General features: G+C 41.1%; 2 protein-coding genes across 2 annotated transcripts in view; one reads left to right on the forward strand and one right to left on the reverse strand.

Moving 5' to 3' along the window:
* The window catches only part of LOC149146651 (oligomeric golgi complex subunit), a 118,458-nt gene that overhangs the window by 48,157 nt on the left and 49,107 nt on the right, over positions 1-21,194 (reverse strand). The window contains exons 2-4 of the mRNA XM_089448948.1: positions 4,674-4,726; positions 4,015-4,162; positions 3,785-3,892 (exon numbers count right to left, since the gene is read on the reverse strand). Coding sequence (XP_089305074.1) covers positions 3,785-3,892; positions 4,015-4,162; positions 4,674-4,726 — 309 coding nt within the window. The remainder of the gene's footprint in view (positions 1-3,784; positions 3,893-4,014; positions 4,163-4,673; positions 4,727-21,194) is intronic.
* Positions 6,176-21,194, forward strand: part of LOC149146652 (uncharacterized) — a 59,189-nt gene continuing 44,170 nt past the window's right edge. The window contains exons 1-2 of the mRNA XM_089448723.1: positions 6,176-6,316; positions 6,855-7,199. Coding sequence (XP_089304849.1) covers positions 6,176-6,316; positions 6,855-7,199 — 486 coding nt within the window. The remainder of the gene's footprint in view (positions 6,317-6,854; positions 7,200-21,194) is intronic.

The following is a 21,194-nucleotide window of genomic DNA, read 5'->3' on the forward strand; positions in this document are numbered from 1 at the left end:
TTCCACAATTCCACCAATTCGTGCAATAGATCCAGTCCGAGCAAACCCTAATAAATTAAAAACACTAATTCAACTTAATATATAGTCTGATAGTCAACATATGATGTTCCACTTAATCAAAATAACCTGGACGCCTTAGGTCTGCACTGCTGCAAATATGATCCTCGTGCTTCCCGAAACTTTGTTACGCTGTTATAGATTCGCACCCTTTTTCAGACTTCGAATCTGGGAAGTTCAGCTTCAGGGAACCCCTTGAGACATCAAAACGCACTTCAAACAACTTAGGTTACAAATATGCCCTTGTGTCTCCATCAAAGTCTCTGGTGCTCTATTACTGGTATCGCACCTCCCTTAGAACTTCAAATCTATGGAGTTTGGCTACAGAAACATTGCTAAAATTACTAGCGAAGATGTATACCAAGTCTACTTCAAAAAATACGAAATGGGTCTCAAGACGAATCTCGTTGACTTTTAGGAAACAAAAATCCCACCCTTGATTGATCTCGGCCCCTTCTCAAATGAAAATTTGGTGTTACAACTTCACAGGTGCTTCTGAATGAACTTGGGTCTGTAAAGTAACCAAGATTCGTGCCTCAGTCAGAACGAAATATTCGTGGCTCAGAGTTATAGTCAGTCCTCAACAGTGGATTTGTTTAACAAGTGCGACCATCGGGAATTATGTTTTTATTCACCTATTGGTTAATTAGACAACATTTTGCCCAAACTTTGTTTCAAAGGACAATTCATCCAGCATCAAGGTGTTATAATACTATGCCACAAAAATTGATCATAGAGATACGCCACTGCTCCTTAATCATGAAGAAAACCATGTGCCAAAACAAGATAGACAAATAAAGATGCAAAGAGATTTATCAACGAGGGTGGAATCTTTCGCCACCAAAATTGATAGGAGAGAAGGGGCCTTAAAACCCTTAGAGCTAATGCTCAAAAAAATCAAATGAATTGATCCACACTTGATGGTCCAAAATAAATTCATCCCTCTCATATTTATAGATTTCCTAAAGGGGTCTCTTCTTCTAAAATGATTGAGTAAACTTTACTCTAAGCCCCAATTTTGGGTTTCTTTGCCCAACTGCCCCAAAACTTACCCAACAGTAGGAATTTTGGGGCTTTTCCCCCTTATAGAGGACTACAGCTTACGGGGATGGATAAGCTATTTTATCCCATTCGTCCTCAATACGTAGAGGGCGTTACACCATTCTAGAGGGAAAGGAATGGGAAGCCCTTTTACATCTATGTACCAAGGATCTATATGATATGGTAAGTCACACTTATCACATTGTCCCTCGCTTCAACAAAAGGTTGGGGTGAAGGACCATGTTGTGCCCTCATTGAGAAGGTATCAATCCATATGGAAGTAAGAATCTTCTTTTAAGCACAGTTTGGGGGTAGCTTCTACTCCAACAAGGATTGGTTGTATAACAGGGGTAGCTTTATAAAGATTGTATAACAAATGTTGCTTGTGCTTTGTGTGGCAAGGATGAAACAGTTGAGAGTTTGTCTTTTGTAGATGTCGTGCTACAAGTGTATTTTTGGACATTGATTCAAAATTCAGGCTGAATTTCACTTCTATGTTGCCCTAATTGTGAAAATTTCAACTCTGAAATTCTATTGCAACAACTGGAAATTATTTTTCTTGTTGTTAAGTAATTTAACAATTTATCTGCTACAACAAAATACCAAATGATTCACACTGCAACCTTGACAAATAAACTACTAGAGATGGAAACATAGAAATATACTAAAACACACACCAAAATTAACACAGTTATTTTTGGACATATGTCCCCGGAAAAACCCAACTAGGGAAAACTAGTGCAATAGTTGAGCGTTTTATTATTAAGCAGCAATGAGAAATTTTGAGTACAATAATCTAGATGTCGAAATTTGGCTATCCCGCAAAGAAAATACTAGCAAAAATATCTAGAGAGAATTTACCCTCACTCCGGGCAATTCCGGCACAAGCTTGCCTCTGAAAAACAAGTTGTCCAACTGGGGCCTACACAAGCTCTACGTCAACCTGATGCTACCTGCTGCAACTGCTACCCGAACTGACTACTAGTCTAGTCGTCCTCACTGCTGCTGACTAGGAAAACCTCTCTCCGACACTCTAAAACTGAAAATGTCATCCTTCCCAGCACATCAAATTACCATCTTGAGGCTTTGCACTGCCTCTTGGAGAAATCTCGGCTTCTCTGCAAATGCACACACTAGATCTGGAAAACTTCCTCCAGCCTCACTGTCCCAGCCCTTCACTGACTCTACTTCCTCACTGAAGCTCGAACTCTCCGACAACTTATTGTTGCTACTCTGAAAAATCGGATTCTCCAAATGTCTTTGGTGTATTCTCCAAATTGCCCATTGACTTCTTCTTATAATCATCTGTTGGAGCACCAACAGCCAAGATTAAAACTTAATCAAGGGCCAGGATCATCGTGAAGTCAATCCGTGTGAGTTCCTATACTAATCTCGCCTTGACTTAATTAATTCCGATTAATTAACCAGTTTTCCTAAGTTTAGACTTAGGAAACATTAAAAAATAGGTTAATAATCTAATTAAGTCATCTCTAAGTGGAATTTCCATAAATAATTTCTGGGGTTTTGGAGATCTCATGCATTCTAGCCTCTCCACCAAATATCGTGGTTAGAACACATCCGATGCTACAAAAACTAACACTAATTTTATGGAAACGTCCTCTTCTAGGAGACACTTGGATGCTTTAGTAAAACTGCAAATACAAGTGGCATTCACTGCAGTGACTGCTAATGGATTTCTATGGAAGCATTGATGTAAAGTTACTTTTCAAGAGGAGCCCACTTCGTTTTTCCAGAGGATTCGCGGACCTTTAAGCAGGAGATGGCTTTGCTTGTGAGAGTCAAACTCAGTGTTTTCCACTGTGATGTTGAGTCAACAGGCTCATGCGCTTGCCTTCTTGAGTTTTTTGAGATAAAACTTTCGCATGAGCCCTGTTGTTGGTTCGATGCGATTTCTCTGTGCCTTGTTGTACTGATTTGATCTTTGAAGTTATATGCACAGAATTTCAAAAAATAAAATAAAAGGTATTTTATGTACACCAAGCTGGCAGAGCACACATGGTGTAATCACTAAACAATTTAGACATTGTAACATGCAAGCATAGAAGATAATGGAAACACATACTCTCAATTTATGCAAATAAAATGCTTACCAGAAGAATTCCAGTTATACACCAACTATTGCTCATTCCCAGTGACAGTCAAAGAAAAAGAGTGAAACGAAAATGAATAAAAAATGTAATTCAGATCCTCAAAATAGATTTAAAGATTGAACTTGATCAACATAGGAGGAAAACTAAAGAGATAAGGTATCAAAGATGAAACATCCGCAACATGAGGTCAACCATGTCAACAAAAGCAGGGTGTTGTGATAGCCTGCACGAGGTTTGAACAACAAAATGTGGCCGACATGCTCCCCCAAGGGGGTCATTATTCAGCAGTTGCATCATCATGGCTGTTAAGTAGGGCCAGGTGGCCACATGCCATAATGCTCCACAGTGTAATGGCATCCCATCTCTTGATAGGTGTTGGATGATCATCAATTGAGTTACGTATTAATGAAGCATCACCAGAATTCTTAACATGGAATGTGGAAAATCACAGTCACAGTGAAACAAACATCTAGACACATGAAACATATCCAAGTGGATATGACTTATTTTCATTTAAAATGTGACCAACATAAAATGACAAGAAATAACGTAAGGGAAAAGGGTGAACTTATTACCTGGTGGTGTGTCCTGAGCAGCATTTTGCAATTAGCATGAATTTCTTGGACACGTGAAAGTGCTTTGAAGAAGTTCTCATTTAACTCTTCTTCCCTCAAAGCACTGACCTGCAACCATAAATATCATATTTTGGCACCTTGACTTTCATCCTTCTAAAAACAATCCGCAATGCAATCTTTAATACAGCATAAATCATATGGTTTCAAAAGATTCAAAAGCTTCACTGTACCTCCTCTTGAGAAAGTTGATAGTCACGAAGAAAGCATGATACAATCTCTTGGCGTTGGGTCGTATTCTCAAGCTCCTGTTTGAGCCTCTCTGTAGTAGAGATGATATCCCCTGTAGCAGCACTGCAGCTATTCAGTGCCTTAGCAATCCTGTCAATATCCCAAGTATTCAATATCAATTTTTCCATAGACAAGGAAATCAGTTGACAGCTAATAAAGTAACTGTGGTTCAGTAACAAGTTAACAACTTTCTAGTGTGCTACCATGACACTATCTCTTAAATGCTAACATGTGATAAAGATAAATTCCTTTCCTGAAGAATTATACCTAATAGCTATGTATCCACTATTTCAAACCAGCGATTCTGGTAACATATAGATCCATCATATCAAAATATAATTAGGATTGTTAAATCTCAACAAATTTATGTAACAAATGACAACTACGAAATCAGAATAAAACATAAAAACATCATAGCCAACGAACCTACAGAAATTTCAAGAAACCACCTTATAAAAGCAAGAACACTAAAGCATATAACACATTTCATATATTCCACCTATAAAATAATCATCAAATTCCGTGACATCCTCACAGCCAGATATTTAAACAACACCAGAATATAAGACAACGATGCAAGAAAGTAGGAATAAGGAAATACTTGTCACAACACTCTGCCAAACCAGCAACTTCTAGTTCAACTGCATCCAAAGCCTGCATAAGAGGTCAAGGACATCAATTAGAATTTAGCCTATCAGCAAACACAGAAGAAGAGAAAATGCAACCATTATTACACAAACAACCAAAAATCCAGGGATGCAAAACCAATAACCATTATAGAACTGAAGATAGAATGAAATAAAAAATGAGTAAAAGAGAAAGATACAATATTGTCTGCAAACAGAGGTGCATAAATTGTCCTTCAATTCTTTAGGCTTTTTGCCAATTGACAGTTAGCGCAAAAAATTGAGTTTCAGATCATATGATTCCTTCAGAAAGTTTCCATGCAAGGGAAAAGCTACAAATATCTTGTTAATCATCATCGTTGTATATGACAAATGTGCCTTTTCTCTAAAATGGCATACCCATAATGTATAATCTGTAAGATAATGAACTCTTAAAATAGTTAACTCTAAGGTAATCAATATTAGTGCTCTAAAATAATGCACTCTCAAAAGCAAACGAAGTGTTAAATATGCTTTATTGATTTAACTAATAACATTAACGCACAGCAGAGAAATGGCAGAATAGCAAAGGGATATTAGGCACAGTTAAACTAAAGCCTCTTTTACCTCAGCAGCCAGGGTGTGGGTACCACAATTTTGAAACAGTGGAGAGGGTACATCATGGGTATACATATAAAATTTTATAAATATGAAAAAAATTGAAATAAAAAAAAGGTTAAAAACACAACTAAAATTATGGAAATCAGAAATTCATACACATTTTCATGAGATTCCTGATCATTATTCAAATCATATCATTTTCAGCTTCAAAATCATACATTTGCCATTCCACAATTAACAATTTAACATTCAAAATTCAGAATTCTCATTCAACATTGAACAATCATATGACACAGAATGATTAGAAAAGCAGCAACTTGATCATTTTCATTAATACCTCGAGTCTTAAACTGAGCACATTCAAAAAATTCCTATTAGCATTTCAAGAAATAAATTTGTCTATGAATGTGCTGCAAGAAAAATGGCACCACAATCCCTATATTTCTTCTGCTCTCTGTTCAACTGCTTCTCCCTTCAATCTGAAAACGAAATGGTTAAAATGAAGTGCCCTTTGTGTTTTTAAGTTCATCAAAGTGTTAGGTATGAGATAAGGTTTTGGAGGAGGGGCCTGTTACTGACTGGTTTAGCGGTCACAACAAGGTCCTCTCCAGGTGCTCAGTAGTACCACACAAGGCAAGTGTTAATTTCCTATGAACCCAGCTAGAGATTTATTGTTCAATGAAACAAACACAGAACAGAAATTCAAATGCTTTCTAATCTGATTTCATAACAGAAAATACTCTGGGATCATTTACTATCATACACAGCGGAAGCAAATACACGAAACCACACATAAAATTAAAAACATGGCTTTTACCCTGGAAACCCCAGTGTTGGGGAAAACCAACAAACGTTGGGCTTTCTATTCAGCTTCAGAATGAGGATTTACAAGGAGGAATACATCAGCAATATACAGCAACTACATTCCAACAAATCCGTGTACAGCCCAGCCCAGGAATGCGTTGTACGGCATGTTCACACAGCCCAGAAATCCTGCCTGCTCGCCCCAGCAAGTATGGTGCTGTACGGCCTGCCTTTCCATGCTGCTTTGCTGCCCCGGAAGATACTCTTCTTCGCTGATCCTCTTCAACCCCTGCACTCTAGCTGAATGCCTAGATGTGCCACTCGAATTGACTCCTCAACAGCTCGATCCCTCTTCAAATAGTGGCTGACCTAATTCTCCAAAAAGATGGATGGCTGAGATTGCATCTCATCTTTTGAGATCAAGGGCCACGACTTAATCTGTCATTGACCTTTTTACCCTTTACCAAAAAGGTGGCCAGAAAGCCAAATTATTAAATTTAACTTACAGCCTAAAGTCCTTACTTAGGAAATAATTAAATAATATTGTAGGAGTGAATTTTAGGTGGTTGGCTGCATGTCATGGCACCTGACCTATGCAAAACCACCTTCCAAGCTACAAATTTAACACTCCCTCTTAGCAAGGAAGGTGTTCTGCACAACACCCAACTTATCCCTGAAGAATACAAACTTGCCCTTCATTAAGGCCTAGTCAAGATGTCTGTTACCTGCTCATTTGTAGGTACTTATTGCAGCTTAACTGTCCCCTTCTACACACAATCTCTGATGAAGTGGTACCTGATCTGAATGTGTTTCGACTTGTCATGAAACACCAGATTCTTAGAGAGCTTGATGCAACTCTGATTGTCACAGTGAATGATAGTTGGGTTCAACTCCTAATCAAACAGCCCCATGAGGAGCTTTCGAAGCCAAATGGCCTCATAGGTTGTCAGGCTAGCAGCAATGAATTCTACCTCAAAGAACTCATCACAACTAATCTTTGTTTCCTGCTGAACCAAGAGACTGCTCCTGATCCTAGACTGAAACAACTCCTGGAGGTGTTTTTTCTATCAGCTATACTACCTGCCCAATCTACATCGGTATACCCCTCCAGCTTCACTCCATCCTGCTAAATGTACCTCAGCCCATACTCAATTCTGGCTCAAAGATATCTCAACACATGTTTCGCAACTACCCAATGAACTTGCTCAGGTTCCACCATAAACTGGCCACATGTGTTCATTGAAAAACAGATATCCAGCCTGCTGCTGACCAGATCCATGAGAGAGCCAATCAACTATTTGTACAAAGTAGGGTACACTTCCTCTAATCTGGAAGTATCAATCTTCTTCCAGTTGGTTACTAGTGGCGTGGACATGCGCCTACAGTGCTGCGTCCTGAATTGCTTCAAGATCTCAATTGTGTACTTCCCCTGCCCAAATAAGATCTCTCCCTCTTTCTGCCACATCTCCTAACCCAAAAAATAGTGCAGCAAACCCAAATCCTTCATTTCGAACTTTGCTGCTAGGTCCCTTTTGTAGTCTGTTAAGAGCTTCTTAGATCCTGCGAGAAACAAGTCATCAACATATAACATAGGTTCTCCCTTTACCTAAATGTAATACAAGTTCGAGTTTGTGGAAGAGACAAAATCAGCAATTATCAGCGAAGATATATATTTTATTAATAATGAATGAATGGATGGTTTACAGAGTGAGAGGCCCTGGCTTAAATACAGCCCTAAGTGCCTCTTGGTGAATGGGCATGATCTTTGATCATGCCCTTTGCCTTAATTAAACTAATAGTTACAGAATAATTAATTTTTTATATAACATTGCCTTCCTCCCAAAAAGATGCTTTGTCCTCAAAGCATATGTAATGACGGATGTTGTTGACGAAATGCTTCAGTCTCCCAAGAAGCTTCTTCTTCTAGTAAGTCCTTCCACTTGATCAAGTATTCTTTGATTACTCGTGATCGCAACTTCCTTTCCCTGTTGGATATGATACCTTCTGGCTCTAGAATAACCCTTCCTTCATCATCTAAAGTTGGAAGTGTTGTCTATGTTGATTGATGTTCACCAAGTACCCTTTTAAAGCAGGATACATGGAAAACATTGTGAACAAGACTTTTATTGGGCAGGTTTAAACTGTATGCTACTTGGCTGATTTTTTTGTTGATCTGGTAGGGTTCATAAAACCTTGCTGCCAATTTGTTTTTTCCCCTTTGTTTTAAGGACAACCACTTGTAAGGCTATAGTTTAACAAATACCCAATCTCCAACTTCAAATTCTCTCTCGGTTCTATTTTGGTCAACTCGCTACTTCATACGATTCCTTGCATTGTTTCGATTTTCTTTTAGAGTTTGGACAACCTTTTGGGTTTCTTCTCACTAGTTTTTAGCACCTGGTAGTTTCATCTGGACGATAGCTAAGTCCTTCCATTTCGGAGGTTCGTACCCATACGGAGCTTGAAATGGAATCATTTTAGCTAACGTGTGGTAAGTAGAATTGTACCACAATTCAGCAAGATGTAACCACTAAACCCACTTATTTTTTTGTTTGTGGCGTAACAACATAAGTAGGCTTCTAAATATTTATTGACAACCTCTGTTTGGCCATCTGTTTGAGGATGGTAAGCTGAATTCATGTTGAGGTAGGTTCCTATATGTTTGAAGAATTCCCTCCAAAAATTTCCCTTAAATTTGGCATCTCTATTGCTCACAATGACCTTGGGAAATCCATGCAATTTGTAAACATTTTTGCAAATTATCTTAGCGATTTGTTTTGTTGAGTTTGATTTCCTCATTGCAATAAAGTGAGCATACTTGGTGAGTCTGTCGACTACTACAAGAATTTTATCCTTACCATCAAATACAAGTACAATAAAATCCATTGATATTTCCTCCCATTTATGATTCAGAATGTTTAAGGGATGAAGTAGTCTGGGTGTCGTAATATTTTCATTTCTATTCCTTTGGCATTTATCACATTCGGCTACATATTTTTGAATATCACTGCTCATTCCCTTGCAAAAGAACAATTGGTGTGCGTTATAGTAGGTTTTAAAGTATCATACATGTCCGACTAACAATGAATCATGCAACTCTTTGAGAACCATGGCTTTAAATTTGGAATCTGCATTCAGATAAATTCTTTCCTTGTACCATAGAATATCATTCTTTCATTCAAATTTTGAATTCTGAGGAAGAATATTGATTATAGCACTTGTTTCTGGATCTTTTGCGTATTCACTTCGAATCTCATTAAGCCATTTGGGAACAACCACTGACACTGCAAGTAACAATGGTTCTTCGTCTTTCCTCGACAAGGCATCAGCTACTACGTTATCTTTCCCTTTCTTGTGTAATATATCCATGTCAAAGGTAGCGATTTTTTCTATCCATTTTTGTTGTTCTATAGATAGCGTTTTTTGTTGGAGGAGATGCTGAAGACTATTATGATCTGTTCGTATTAAGAACTTACTTCCCAAGAGATATTGTCTCCACTTGTCTAAGGCGTGCAAAATAGCAAGCATTTCCTTGTTGTATGTAGACTTGAAGTTGAGAAGTTCTTGCTTATTGAGCTTCCTGCTTTCAAACGCGATTGGGTGACCATCCTGCATTAGCACTGCCCCTATGCCAAAACATGAAGCATCACATTCAATTCCAAATGGTTTTGAGAAGTCTGGAGTTGCCAATATAGGAGCATTAGACATAACCTCCTTCAAATCTTCAAAACACTTTTATGCTTCATCATTCCATCAAAATGAGTTCTTCTTTAGAAGGTTTGATAGGGGTGCGGTTATATGCGCGTAGTTTCTAATAAATCTTTGATAATACCTAGTCAACCCAAAGAATCCTCTTAGCTTGGAGATATTAACTGGTTTGGGCCATTCCCTTATAGCCTTGATCTTGTTAGGATCTACTTTAACTCCTTCCTTGGATATTATATGTCCGAGATATTCTACTTCTTCCTTCCCAAAAGTGCATTTTGACTTCTTGGCATAGAACTGATGCTCTTCCAACATAGTAAGAACTTTCTCCAAATGTTGTAGGTGCTCCTTCCAAGTTTTACTGTAAATTAAAATGTCATCAAAGAACACTAACACAAACTTCCTTAGATATGGACAGAATAGCTCGTTCATAGTAGCTTGGAATGTTGTCGGTGCATTGGTTAAACCGAAAGGCATTACTTTAAACTCGTAATGACCTTCATGTGTTTGGAACGCAATTTTTGCTACATCTTCCAATCTTATTCTGATTTGGTAATATCCTGACCTTAGGTCCAATTTTGAGAAGTATTTAGCGCCATGTAGTTCATCCAACATTTCATTGATAAAAGGAATTGGAAACTTGTTTTTAATTGTTATTTTGTTTAGTCCTCGATAATCGACGCATAATCTGAACGATCCATCTTTCTTTCGAACTAATACAACTGGAGCAACATACGAACTTTTACTTTTTGAGATGATGCCACACTTTAAAAGATCTTGGACTAATCTCTCAATTTCAATTTTTTGATGATGTGGATATCGATATGGTTTGATGTTGATGGGATTTGATCTTGCTTTGACTTCTATTGTATGCTCGATATCTCTTTTAGGAGCATCTTCATCGGAAGGTCTTGGAATACTTTTTCATGCTTTTGAATTAGCTCTTGGACTTCTAGTGCTTCTTCGTTGACTAGATTCGAAGTTAACATTTCTAATTGATGACACTGTACTACATAGGCTGGCGCTCCCTTCCGAATCATTTTCATCATCTGGGATGATGATACAATTTGGTTCTCAGGTGGCTGGAACCCATATAATTTGTATTTCTTCCCTTCCCATTTAAATTTTATAAATTGCTTTTGATGGTTGGCAAAGTAAGTACTGAGGGTTTGTAGCCATTGGATGCCTAAGACCACATCCACTCCTTCTAATGGTAATGTGTAGAATGGAGATTCTAAATTAAAGTCTTGAATTTGCAATTTGACTTTATGGCATTTCCCTACCTTTTCAATTTTCTTACCATCAGCTACCATAACCTTCATGTTGGGCATGGGAAATGAGAAAATGTTGAGTCTCTTCGCCATGGTTGAGTCCAAAAAATTGTGGGTGCTACCGGTATCAATCAGAACCATTACATTATTCTTCTTGATATGTCCTTTTAATTTTAATGTTTGGGGCTGTGATATACCTGTCATGGCCGATAATGATACTTGTGGAATGCTCTCGTCATTTAGTTCTGGAGAGAATTCCGGGGAATCTTCAATTTCTTCTCGTTATCTATTTGTGCACTAGTTGATTTACTGTTGTATTTATTCCACCTCGCAAAGTAGTTTGTTGTGGCACTAGAGTTGGTTGTGTCAGAGATTCTAAGACCCTAACTTAGATTCTCCAATGTTGTGGAAAAACAGAATGGCATCATAACTACTTTGAAGGACCAATGAATCAGAGTGTGCACAACGAAGCGCCTCAAAGGGAACTGAGATTGTCTAGATCATAGAGCAAAGAATTCAACTGAAGACGTGGAGATGTGGTCTTGATTAGCTTGGCAACGAGATAGGCTAGGAGTTCTGGTGGATTGGTGGTGAACAACAATTTTTTGTAAGGCAAGTTGTTGATCATGGACTTCCTATGGCTTGTCATCGCTTGTTGGGATTGCTCGAGGGTTGCTTTGGCATGAACGAGATTGGCATGGACGAGATTGCTTCGTGTGATGGGCAGAATGTTAACAGGCTAGTTTCTTCTTTGGACAGTGATGTTGCACATCCAAGATTGGAGGCATGTGCACATGTTGTATTTGACCCAGGAGGATGAGTCCTTGCAGGACTGGGTTGCAGTGATGATGGCCTGTGTTCGACCGCAGCTCGAGCTGACCTTGTAGGACACGAAATCAGTAGCGGGTTGAGCCAGTGGAGATCGTATAGACTCAAAGGGAGTCTAGCTTTAGAGGGAGCAACCCTATGGAAGTGTGGAGACCTTTAGGTTCAGATGAGATGAGGCAAAGGCACTACTGAGATAGTGTGGTTCATTCTACAGAGTATCCTGCAATGGTGGACGCTAGATGGGCTAGTGTTGCCGATGACAAGATACTTCCTAGTGTTGGAAGTACCTCCCTTGCTAAGAGAGACTGTTGAGATTGGTAGCTTGCGAGGTACTCCAAACCCTAGGGTAAAGGGTTGTGGAGTAATTGGCACCACAAAAGGGCTTTGTGGGCTAAGAACCGAGGTGATGGGCTTTGCACCCAAGCTTGTGGGTGTGAAACCAAACATGGATTTGATTATTTGACCCTTAGAGATGGTAAGGCACCCTAAAAGGAGCAAGGAGTTGCCAAGAACACCAAGAGAGGATTTGTAAATTGTGAGATATTATTTTTTATATGTTTTATGTGGGCTAATTGTCCTAGAGATCAAGTCGGCCTTGACTTGAAGAGACCCTTCTTGAAGGGCTAGATGTTAGCCTAAGAAGACATAAAAATAAGGAGACATGGAGCCTCATTCCTACACATCCTAAGTGCAAATCATCAAGGGTAGAATACCTCTAAGGCAGTCGAGACTTGGTGAGGCTTGCGAGGGGAAGAGAAGAGGGAAATTTTGGGTTTCCATCTCTTATGACAGCAGGACGAAGCTAGGAGCAGCCAGCGAGGAAGGAGGCTAAGTTTGGACAATTCAATGCCTAGTTGAGGGCTAATTATTCTCAAGGAACAGTTTGAGATTGTTGTAGACGCCCTAGTACAAGCCAAGTCTTGTACGGTCTATTTTGAGGGCCGAAAAGACCATTGCAGACAGTTGTAAGAAGGTCGAGGGAGAGGAGGTTGCAGTGTTTGAGAGAGTTAGGTCGAGTTCCTTGGGGATGTAATAGCAATTACGTCAGCCCTACGAGGGTCAAGAACCTCAATAAAAAAAGGCACAAAAGTCGAGGTCAAGGGGAGCAGCAGAAGGTTGCAAAACAAGATATGTTTGTCCTCTTGAATTGATGTTTTTTGCTAGCGGATAATAGTCTAGTTTGGACAGTTGTTGAAGGGCATCTGAAGGTCTGTTTGGAGGGTAGCAGCAAGGTGTCCTTGAAGCCCTAGATCAAGTTGTTGAGAAGGATTATGAGAGTTGTAAGAAGGGAAAACTTGGAGAAGCTCGGGGCTTGTTCTTTGAAGGGATAGAAGGGAAACTAAGGGAGCAGTTTGACTAGCCCTAAGTTGACTATTGGAGAAGACTTTTAACAGTGATAGTGGGCAGCCCTCCATGCCCTAAGTTTGTCTTCATTGGAGCAGCACAAGAAGACAATAGTGGGAAGAAGTCCCAAAGTGTTGTGTTCTTGAAGGTTGAAGAAGCAACAAGTGGGCAGCTTTGGAGTTGTTCACAAACGAAGTTGTGAACAACTCACAGAAGTCCCTATGTGTTGACTCATTGATGGACTAATGATCAGCTAGAGGGCAGACAGTTGGTGAGTCGTGTTCAATGACCTAAAGGAGCAGGACCATTGATAGTGGAAGATTGATGTTAATATAGATTGGGAGCAAAAGGACCAGCAGATGTGTTCAAGGTATGACCAGGTGGAGCTGTGAAGTGCGCTACATCAGCAAGTAGGTCAGTTGGTATCTTGTTTAGGGTAGATTGGTGGTCATAGTTGTTGACACCAAACCCTAGTTTGTATTCTTGTATCAATGATTGTATGATGGTCATGATCCCTGGTACGGGAGCCCTAGACAGTTGTATTATAGATTGATAATATAACAAAGTTGGGTTGTTGAAAAATTGTATAAAGTTATCATTTGTGCACTAGTTGATTTACTGTTCTATTTATTCCACTGCGCAAAGTAGTTTGTTGTGGCATTTGAGTTGGTTGTGTCAAAAATTTTAAGACTGTTGAAATTTGGTACCGGAGGACAGGTGGTTCCCTAAGACTTTGATCTTTGACCTAGGGAAAAGTGTCCAAAAGAATTTAATTTTTTCTCCTAAAGTAACTTTATAATTTTTATAAAGTTAAATCTAATTTGAAAGTGACTTTAAGTGATAAAGTTACTAAGTCTAATTTTAAAGTGACTTTTATAAAGTCAATGAAAAATTAGAAAGGAAAAGTGACTTTGAAATAAATGACTAATTGGGTCTTTATTAAAGTGGGGTGAATTAAAAAATAGAAAGAGAGATTTAAATGAGCATTTAATCTCAGCCATTGATCTAAATCTATTTCAGCCATTGGATTTAGGGATCACCCAAAAGTCATTTAGGGTTGGGTTAAGAGAGGAAAAGGAGGAAAAGATCATTCATTCTTTCATGAGCAGATTGGGAGAAGGAGAGCAAGAGAGCAAAGGAGATTTCTGGACAAGGAGGAGAAAGAGGCAGCAGTTTGGCACACATACCAAGGCAGCACTTCAGCAAATCCGTACAACTCAAAGAACAAGCAAGAAAAGGCAGTTTTTGTGAGCAAAACAGTGGAAAATTGATTTTCAGCATGAATATCGAGGAGGCGATTTTCTGCACGATTTTCGAGGACTGTCCGTACAAGTCCGTATGGTCGTCCGTACAGGCCGTACGATCCGTACATCCGTATAGGCCGTACGATCCGTACATCCGTACGGTCCATACAGCACGTTCAGCCATTTTCCAAATTGTCTGTTAGCTGAAAAACAGATAAGTTTGCTTGCTGGAAAAATTTCTGTTCTGCTGATTTTTGCTGAAAATTTTTCTCTCTGTAAAAAGACATTTTCCAGAAATAAAGAAGAGCTCTCAAACTGGTTTTCCCCAAGAGTTGTAGGGGGTTTTTCCAGGGTCAAGTTGACCAAAAATATCAGTGTTTTAATGTGTTTTAATGGCTGTTTTTTATTGCTGATTTTTAATTCTGCAATTTCCAGCATTCTGAAAAATTTCCAGAATTTGTGTTTTCAGCAATATTTATTTTTTTCAGTCTGTTAAATGTATGGTTATGGGAATGGGCATTTAACTACATGGGAGAAATAAGGAGAAACTGAAAACCGGGGTGGGAAACAGAAAATTTTACATGGCATCAGAGCTTGAGTGCTGAAGGGCAGTTTGGGACAGCAAAAGAAAAAAATACAGCTGCTGATTTTTTCACTCAGAAAATTCCAGCAAGCTGATTTTTCATAAACAACAGTTTTATCTTTACCACAGCAGTGCTATTTTTCAGTTTTAGGACAGAAGATGTCATTGGGATTGAGGGTGGAGGATAGGTTGAATGGGCATACAAATTACAGCGTTTGGAAGGAGAGAATGCAGAGTATCTTTGAGGAGGCAGAAGTCTGGGATATCATGGTGCATACAGCACAGCACCCTGTTGTTGTGCCTACTGATGCTACTCAGTTGGCAGCTTATAATAGAAAGAACAAGGGTAAGAGGCTGATTCTAGACGGAATCAAAGACCATTGCATTCCTCATGTGAGAGGAAAGAGCAATGCCCATGAGATGTGGACAGCATTGTCCAATCTCTACCAGAGTACCAATGAGAACCGGAAGATGGTCCTGAAGGAGAAGCTGAAGAACATTAAGATGGGGAATGATAGTGCAACTGGATATCTCACAAAGATTACCAATGTGAGAGATGAGTTGGCAGCGATTGGAGAGGCCATTCCATCCACTGAGTTGGTGCGTATTGCAGTGAATGGCCTCCCCCGTTCATGGTTGAACTTTGCTGATGGGGTTTGTGCACGTGAGACCCTTCCCACATGGGAGAGGTTTTGGGATGATTGTATTCAGACAGAGATCAGGAAAGGACAGCTTGGGCCAGCCAAGCCAGTTGAGCAGGATGAAGACGTAGCACTGGTGGCAGGAGGCAAGAAAGGCAAAGGGAAGAAGCAGGCTTCCACAAGCGGTGGTGGAGGCAAAGGCAAAGGTAAAGGTAAACAGGGTAACTCACAGAAGGACTATTCCAAAGTGAAGTGTTGGAATTGTCAGAAGATGGGACACTATGCAGTTGTGTGTCCGGAGAAGAAGAAGAAGAAGGGGAAGAACCAGGATGTGGCAGCTTCAGCTGAGATTGAGGACTTTGCAGGTCGTTTTGAACGGGAGTTTGCGTTCACTACATGTGAGTCCTCTAGTGCAGGATCACCTGCCACACAGGTTCAGAGGGAGCATGCTTTTCCCTCGATTAGCGAAGCATCTACAGGTATCTAGTATGTGGACAGTGAGGCTTCACGTCACATGACAGGAGTCCGGGAGTACTTCTCAGAGCTTTCAGAGAGTGGCACTGATATTGAGGTAGTACTCGGTGATGACAGAGTTGTTAGAGCAGTCGGGTGGGTACACTGACATTTCAGAGGGAGTCCAGACCTCCCTTGAAAGTGTCAGATGTTCTTTATGTGCCAGGGATGAGGAAGAACCTCATATCCGTCTCAGCTTTGGAGGACAGAGGATATGAGGTACTGTTCAGGGGAGGACAGGTGTTGATGTATCCCAGGGGCACTCCAGCTGATTCAGCTAGAGTGATAGGGGTACGCCATGCAAAGGTGTACAAGTTTGCATTCCAGCCCCTTTTGGCATTAAGCAGTAGTACCGACAGCAGAGCTAGCAGTTCTGAGCTGTGTGAGATTTGGCACCGCAGGATGGGACACATGTATCATGGAGCCTTGAGGACATTGCGGGAGATCACCACAGGTGTGCCAGATTTCAGTACTGATCACTTTGATACTTGCAGAGGTTGTGCAATGGGCAAGTTTGCCAAATCCCCTTTTCCCAGCAGTGACAGCAGAGCGACAGGGATACTTGATTTGATTCATTCCGATGTGAGCGGTCGGATGTCTCATGTTTCCTTGAGTGGATATGAGTACTATGTCTTATTCATTGATGATCACTCCAGGAGGACCTGGATTTATTTCTTGAAGACCAAGAGTGAGGTCTTCAAGCGGTTTCAGGAGTTCAGAGCTCTTGTGGAGACTCAGACAGGTCGAAAGATCAAGTCCCTGAGGTCAGACAATGGAGGAGAGTACACCCTTGGAGAGTTTGTTGACTATTGTGCGGAGGCAGGCATTAGGAGGGAGTTCACTGTTCCTTACAACCCCCAGCATAACGGGGTTGCGGAGAAGAAGAACAGATCCATCATAGGGGCTGCCAAAGCCATGTTACATGATCAGGGGTTGCCATTGTTCTTGTGGGCAGAACAGGAGTCCGCATCGTGCCTTAGGGCACATGACTCCGGAGAAGGCTTTCTCTGGGAAGAAGCCTGATCTTGGTCATCTTCATATCTTTGGATGCATTACATACTCCTATATACCCAAGGAGAAGAGGACCAAACTAGAGCCCACCGCAGAGAAGGGTATCTTTGTGGGCTACAGTGAGACCTCAAAAGCCTTTCGGATTTACATTCCTGCACAGAGGAGAGTTGTTGTCAGACGGGATGTGAAGTTCGAGGAGGACAGGGCCTTTAGGAGGTCACGGGAGTTAGAGTATCTGGATCAGCCAGACCCTCAACAGCAGTTGAGTCAGTCGCAGGGATCCAGTGGGCAGGGATCAGGAGGATCCGGAGGTACATCTATGAGGATGTCAGGTCCATCAGTGAGCAGTGGCTCGCCGAGCCAGAGGGGTGGTGCTCCGAGCAGTTCACAGAGCAGTTCACTAGGGAGTCCACTGATGGACAGTTCACACGGTACCTCAGCTTCTACAGGTTCAGGTGCAGGCAGGAGGACAGCAGACAGACAGTCGGGAGTTCAGGCTACTGATGGTGATGAGGAGGAGGAGTTTCATTCTCCTATGGGAGAAGCATGCTCAGGGAAGAGGAAGCCCAAGTGGCTTCAGGACACCTTGAGAGATGCCACATCTGTTGCTGAGCCGAAGAGGCCGGTCAGAGAGAGTAGACCACCTGAGAGGTTTTGTAGCTATATGGCGATGGTTACCAGCATCCTTGACTCTGAGCCTTCTAGCTATGAGGAGGCAGCTAGCCAGCAGGTCTGGAGAGAGGCCATGCAGGAGGAGTATTCTTCTATCATGAAGAATGATGTTTGGGAGGTGGTGCCGAGGCCTAAGGGCAAATCCGTGGTTACTTCCAGATGGCTTTACAAGGTAAAGCATGCTGCAAATGGCAGCATTGAGAAATTCAAAGCGAGGTTTGTGGCTAGAGGGTTCTCCCAGGTAGAGGGAGTTGATTATGAGGAGACCTTCGCTCCCGTGCCTCGATATACTTCGATCCGCTCCATTATATCGATAGCAGCAGAGATGGGTTGGAAGATCCACCAGATGGATGTGAAGACCGCATTTCTCAATGGCTTCATACAAGAGGAGGTGTACATTGAGCAGCCACAGGGCTTTGAGGTGCATGGGAAGGAGTCCCATGTGTGCAGATTGAAGAAGGCCCTTTATGGCCTGAAGCAAGCTCCCAGAGCTTGGTACTCCAGGATAGATGCATACTTGCAGGGGATGGGTTTCACAAAGAGTGAGGCAGATCCGAACCTTTACTTTATTGTGATTGGTGAGGAGCCTCTCATTCTGGTGCTGTATGTGGATGACTTGATCATTACAGGTGCAGAGAGACTCATAGAGCACTGCAAGAGAGATCTTGCGGCGGAGTTTGAGATGAAGGACATCGGCTTGATGCATTACTTTTTGGGTTTGGAGGTGTGGCAGGAGGAGGGGCATTTCTTCCTGGGGCAGGGGAAGTATATTGTGGACATCCTTAGCAGATTCCACATGGAGGATTGTAGACCCATGTCGACACCGATGATCACCAACTGGAAGAAGCTTCATGCTTCGGATTCCGAGTTGGTGGATCCCACATTGTACAGGCAGCTGATTGGTTCCTTGATGTATTTGGTCAACACTAGACCAGACATCTGTTTTGGAGTCAACACGATGAGTCAGTTTATGTGTGAGCCTAGGAAGGTTCACTGGGTGGCTGCAAAACACATTTCGCGATACTTGCAGGGGACAGTGGATTATGGTCTGGACTACAGGCAGGGAGATGGAGTGAGATTGGCAGGATACACTGATTCTGATTGGGCAGGTTGTGCTTCTGATAGGAAGAGCACTTCAGGGTGTTGTTTTGGGTTGGGTTCAACAGTAGTGTCATGGTTCAGCCGGAAGCAGCAGTCAGTAGCACTGAGTTCAGCGGAAGCAGAGTATATGGCAGCCAGTCTAGCTAGTTGTGAGGCCATCTGGCTTCGCAAGATGTTGTTTGGCTTATTTGGTCAGCTGTTGAGACCTTCAGTGATTTACTGTGATAATCAGAGTTGCATTAAACTCACGGAGAATCCAGTATTTCATGACAGGTCAAAGCATATCGGGATCAGATATCATTTCATCAGAGACTATGTTCAGAAGGGAGCTGTGAAGCTTGAGTATATTTCCACTGATGAGCAGGTTGCAGATATTCTTACCAAAGCCTTACCACGGGGCAAGCATGTCTACTTCAGAGACAAGATGGGTGTGGTGAGGAACACCTTCCTCGGTAAGAGGGAGTGTTGAAATTTGGTACCGGAGGACAGGTGGTTCCCTAAGTTACTAAGTATAATTTTAAAGTAACTTTTATAAAGTCAATGAAAAATTAGAAAGGAAAAGTGACTTTGGAAATAAATGACTAAGTGGGTCTTTATTAAAGTGGGGTGAATTAAAAAATAGAAAGTGAGATTTAAATGAGCATTTAATCTCAGCCATTGATCTAAATCTATTTCAGCCATTGGATTTAGGGATCACCCAAAAGTCATTTAGGGTTGGGTTAAGGGAGGAAAAGGAGGAAAAGATCATTCATTCTTTCATGAGCAGATTGGGAGAAGGAGAGCAAGAGAACAAAGGAGATTTCTGGACAAGGAGGAGAAAGAGGCAGCAGTTTGGCACACATATCAAGGCAGCACTTCAGCAAATCCGTACAGCTCAAAGAACAAGCAGAAAAAGGTAGTTTTTGTGAGCAAAACAGTGGAAAAATTGATTTTCAGCACGAATATCGAAGAGGCGATTTTCTGCACAATTTTCGAGGACTATCCGTACAGGTCCGTACGGCCGTCCGTACAGTCCGTACGGTCCGTGCGTCCGTACAGTCCGTACATCTGTACGGTCCGTACAGTCCGTACGGTCCATACATCCATATGTCCGTACAGTCCAGCCATTTTCCAGATTGTCTGTTAGCTGAAAAACAGATAAGTTTGCTTGCTGGAAAAATTTATGTTTTGCTGATTTTTGCTGAAAAATTTTCTCTGTAAAAAGGCATTTTCCAGAAATAAAGAAGAGCTCTCAAACTGGTTTTCCCCAAGAGTTGTACGGGGTTTTTCCAGGGTCAAGTTGACCAAAAATATCAGTGTTTTAATGTGTTTTAATGTGTTTTAATGGCTGTTTTTGATTGCTGATTTTTAATTCTGCAATTTCCAGCATTCTGAAAAATTTCCAGAATTTGTGTTTTCAGCAATATTTATTTTTTTTCAGTCTGTTAAATGTATGGTTATGGGAATGGGCATTTAACTACATGGGAGAAATAAGGAGAAACTGAAACCGGGGTGGGAAAACAGAAAATTTTACAACTTAGATTCTCAGTGTCACGAAAAACAACATGGTATCAGAGCTACATTGAAGGGCCAGTGTATCAGAGTGTGCACAGCGAAGCAACTCAGAGGGAGAGGATTGAGATGAAGACATGGAGATATTGTTATATAAAAAATCAGTTAATTGTAATTAATAGTTTATTAGGCAAAGGGCATGATCTTTCACCAAGAGGCCCCCAAGGCAATATAAAGCCAGGGGCCTCCCAAAAATATCATCATCTATCTATTTAATAATAATTTAATATGTTTTTGTTGAATAGTTGAGTTTATCTGTTCCATCTGGTATTAAAGCGAGATCGATCATCGAAGCGCGTCTTTGCTACACAACCTTGTTCCGTTGTTCCCTTGCATCGTTCTGTTGTTTCTGCTCCTCATCCACCCATTGTTCCATTGTTTTCCTTCTAAATCGTCAAGTGTTCCTGTCCACCCATTTTCCATACTATCCGACTGTGCTGCGTTTTCCCCGTTTTCGCTTTCCATACTCCGCCTTTTCCATATCTCCGACATTGTCTGCTATCATTCCCTGTCTTCATCAACGCCTTCTTTTCCGTTGTCCACGACCATCGCACTCTCTGTGTTCCGTTTCATTTCGTTCCTCCATCGTCCGCACCAGTCCCAACCACCTCTTCGTGTCGCTATTTCT

This window comes from Pinus tabuliformis, chromosome X (genome assembly GCF_031772625.1).
Source record: "Pinus tabuliformis cultivar Carrire ecotype Pingquan chromosome X, CPIR1, whole genome shotgun sequence".
Lineage (NCBI taxonomy): Eukaryota > Viridiplantae > Streptophyta > Pinopsida > Pinales > Pinaceae > Pinus > Pinus tabuliformis.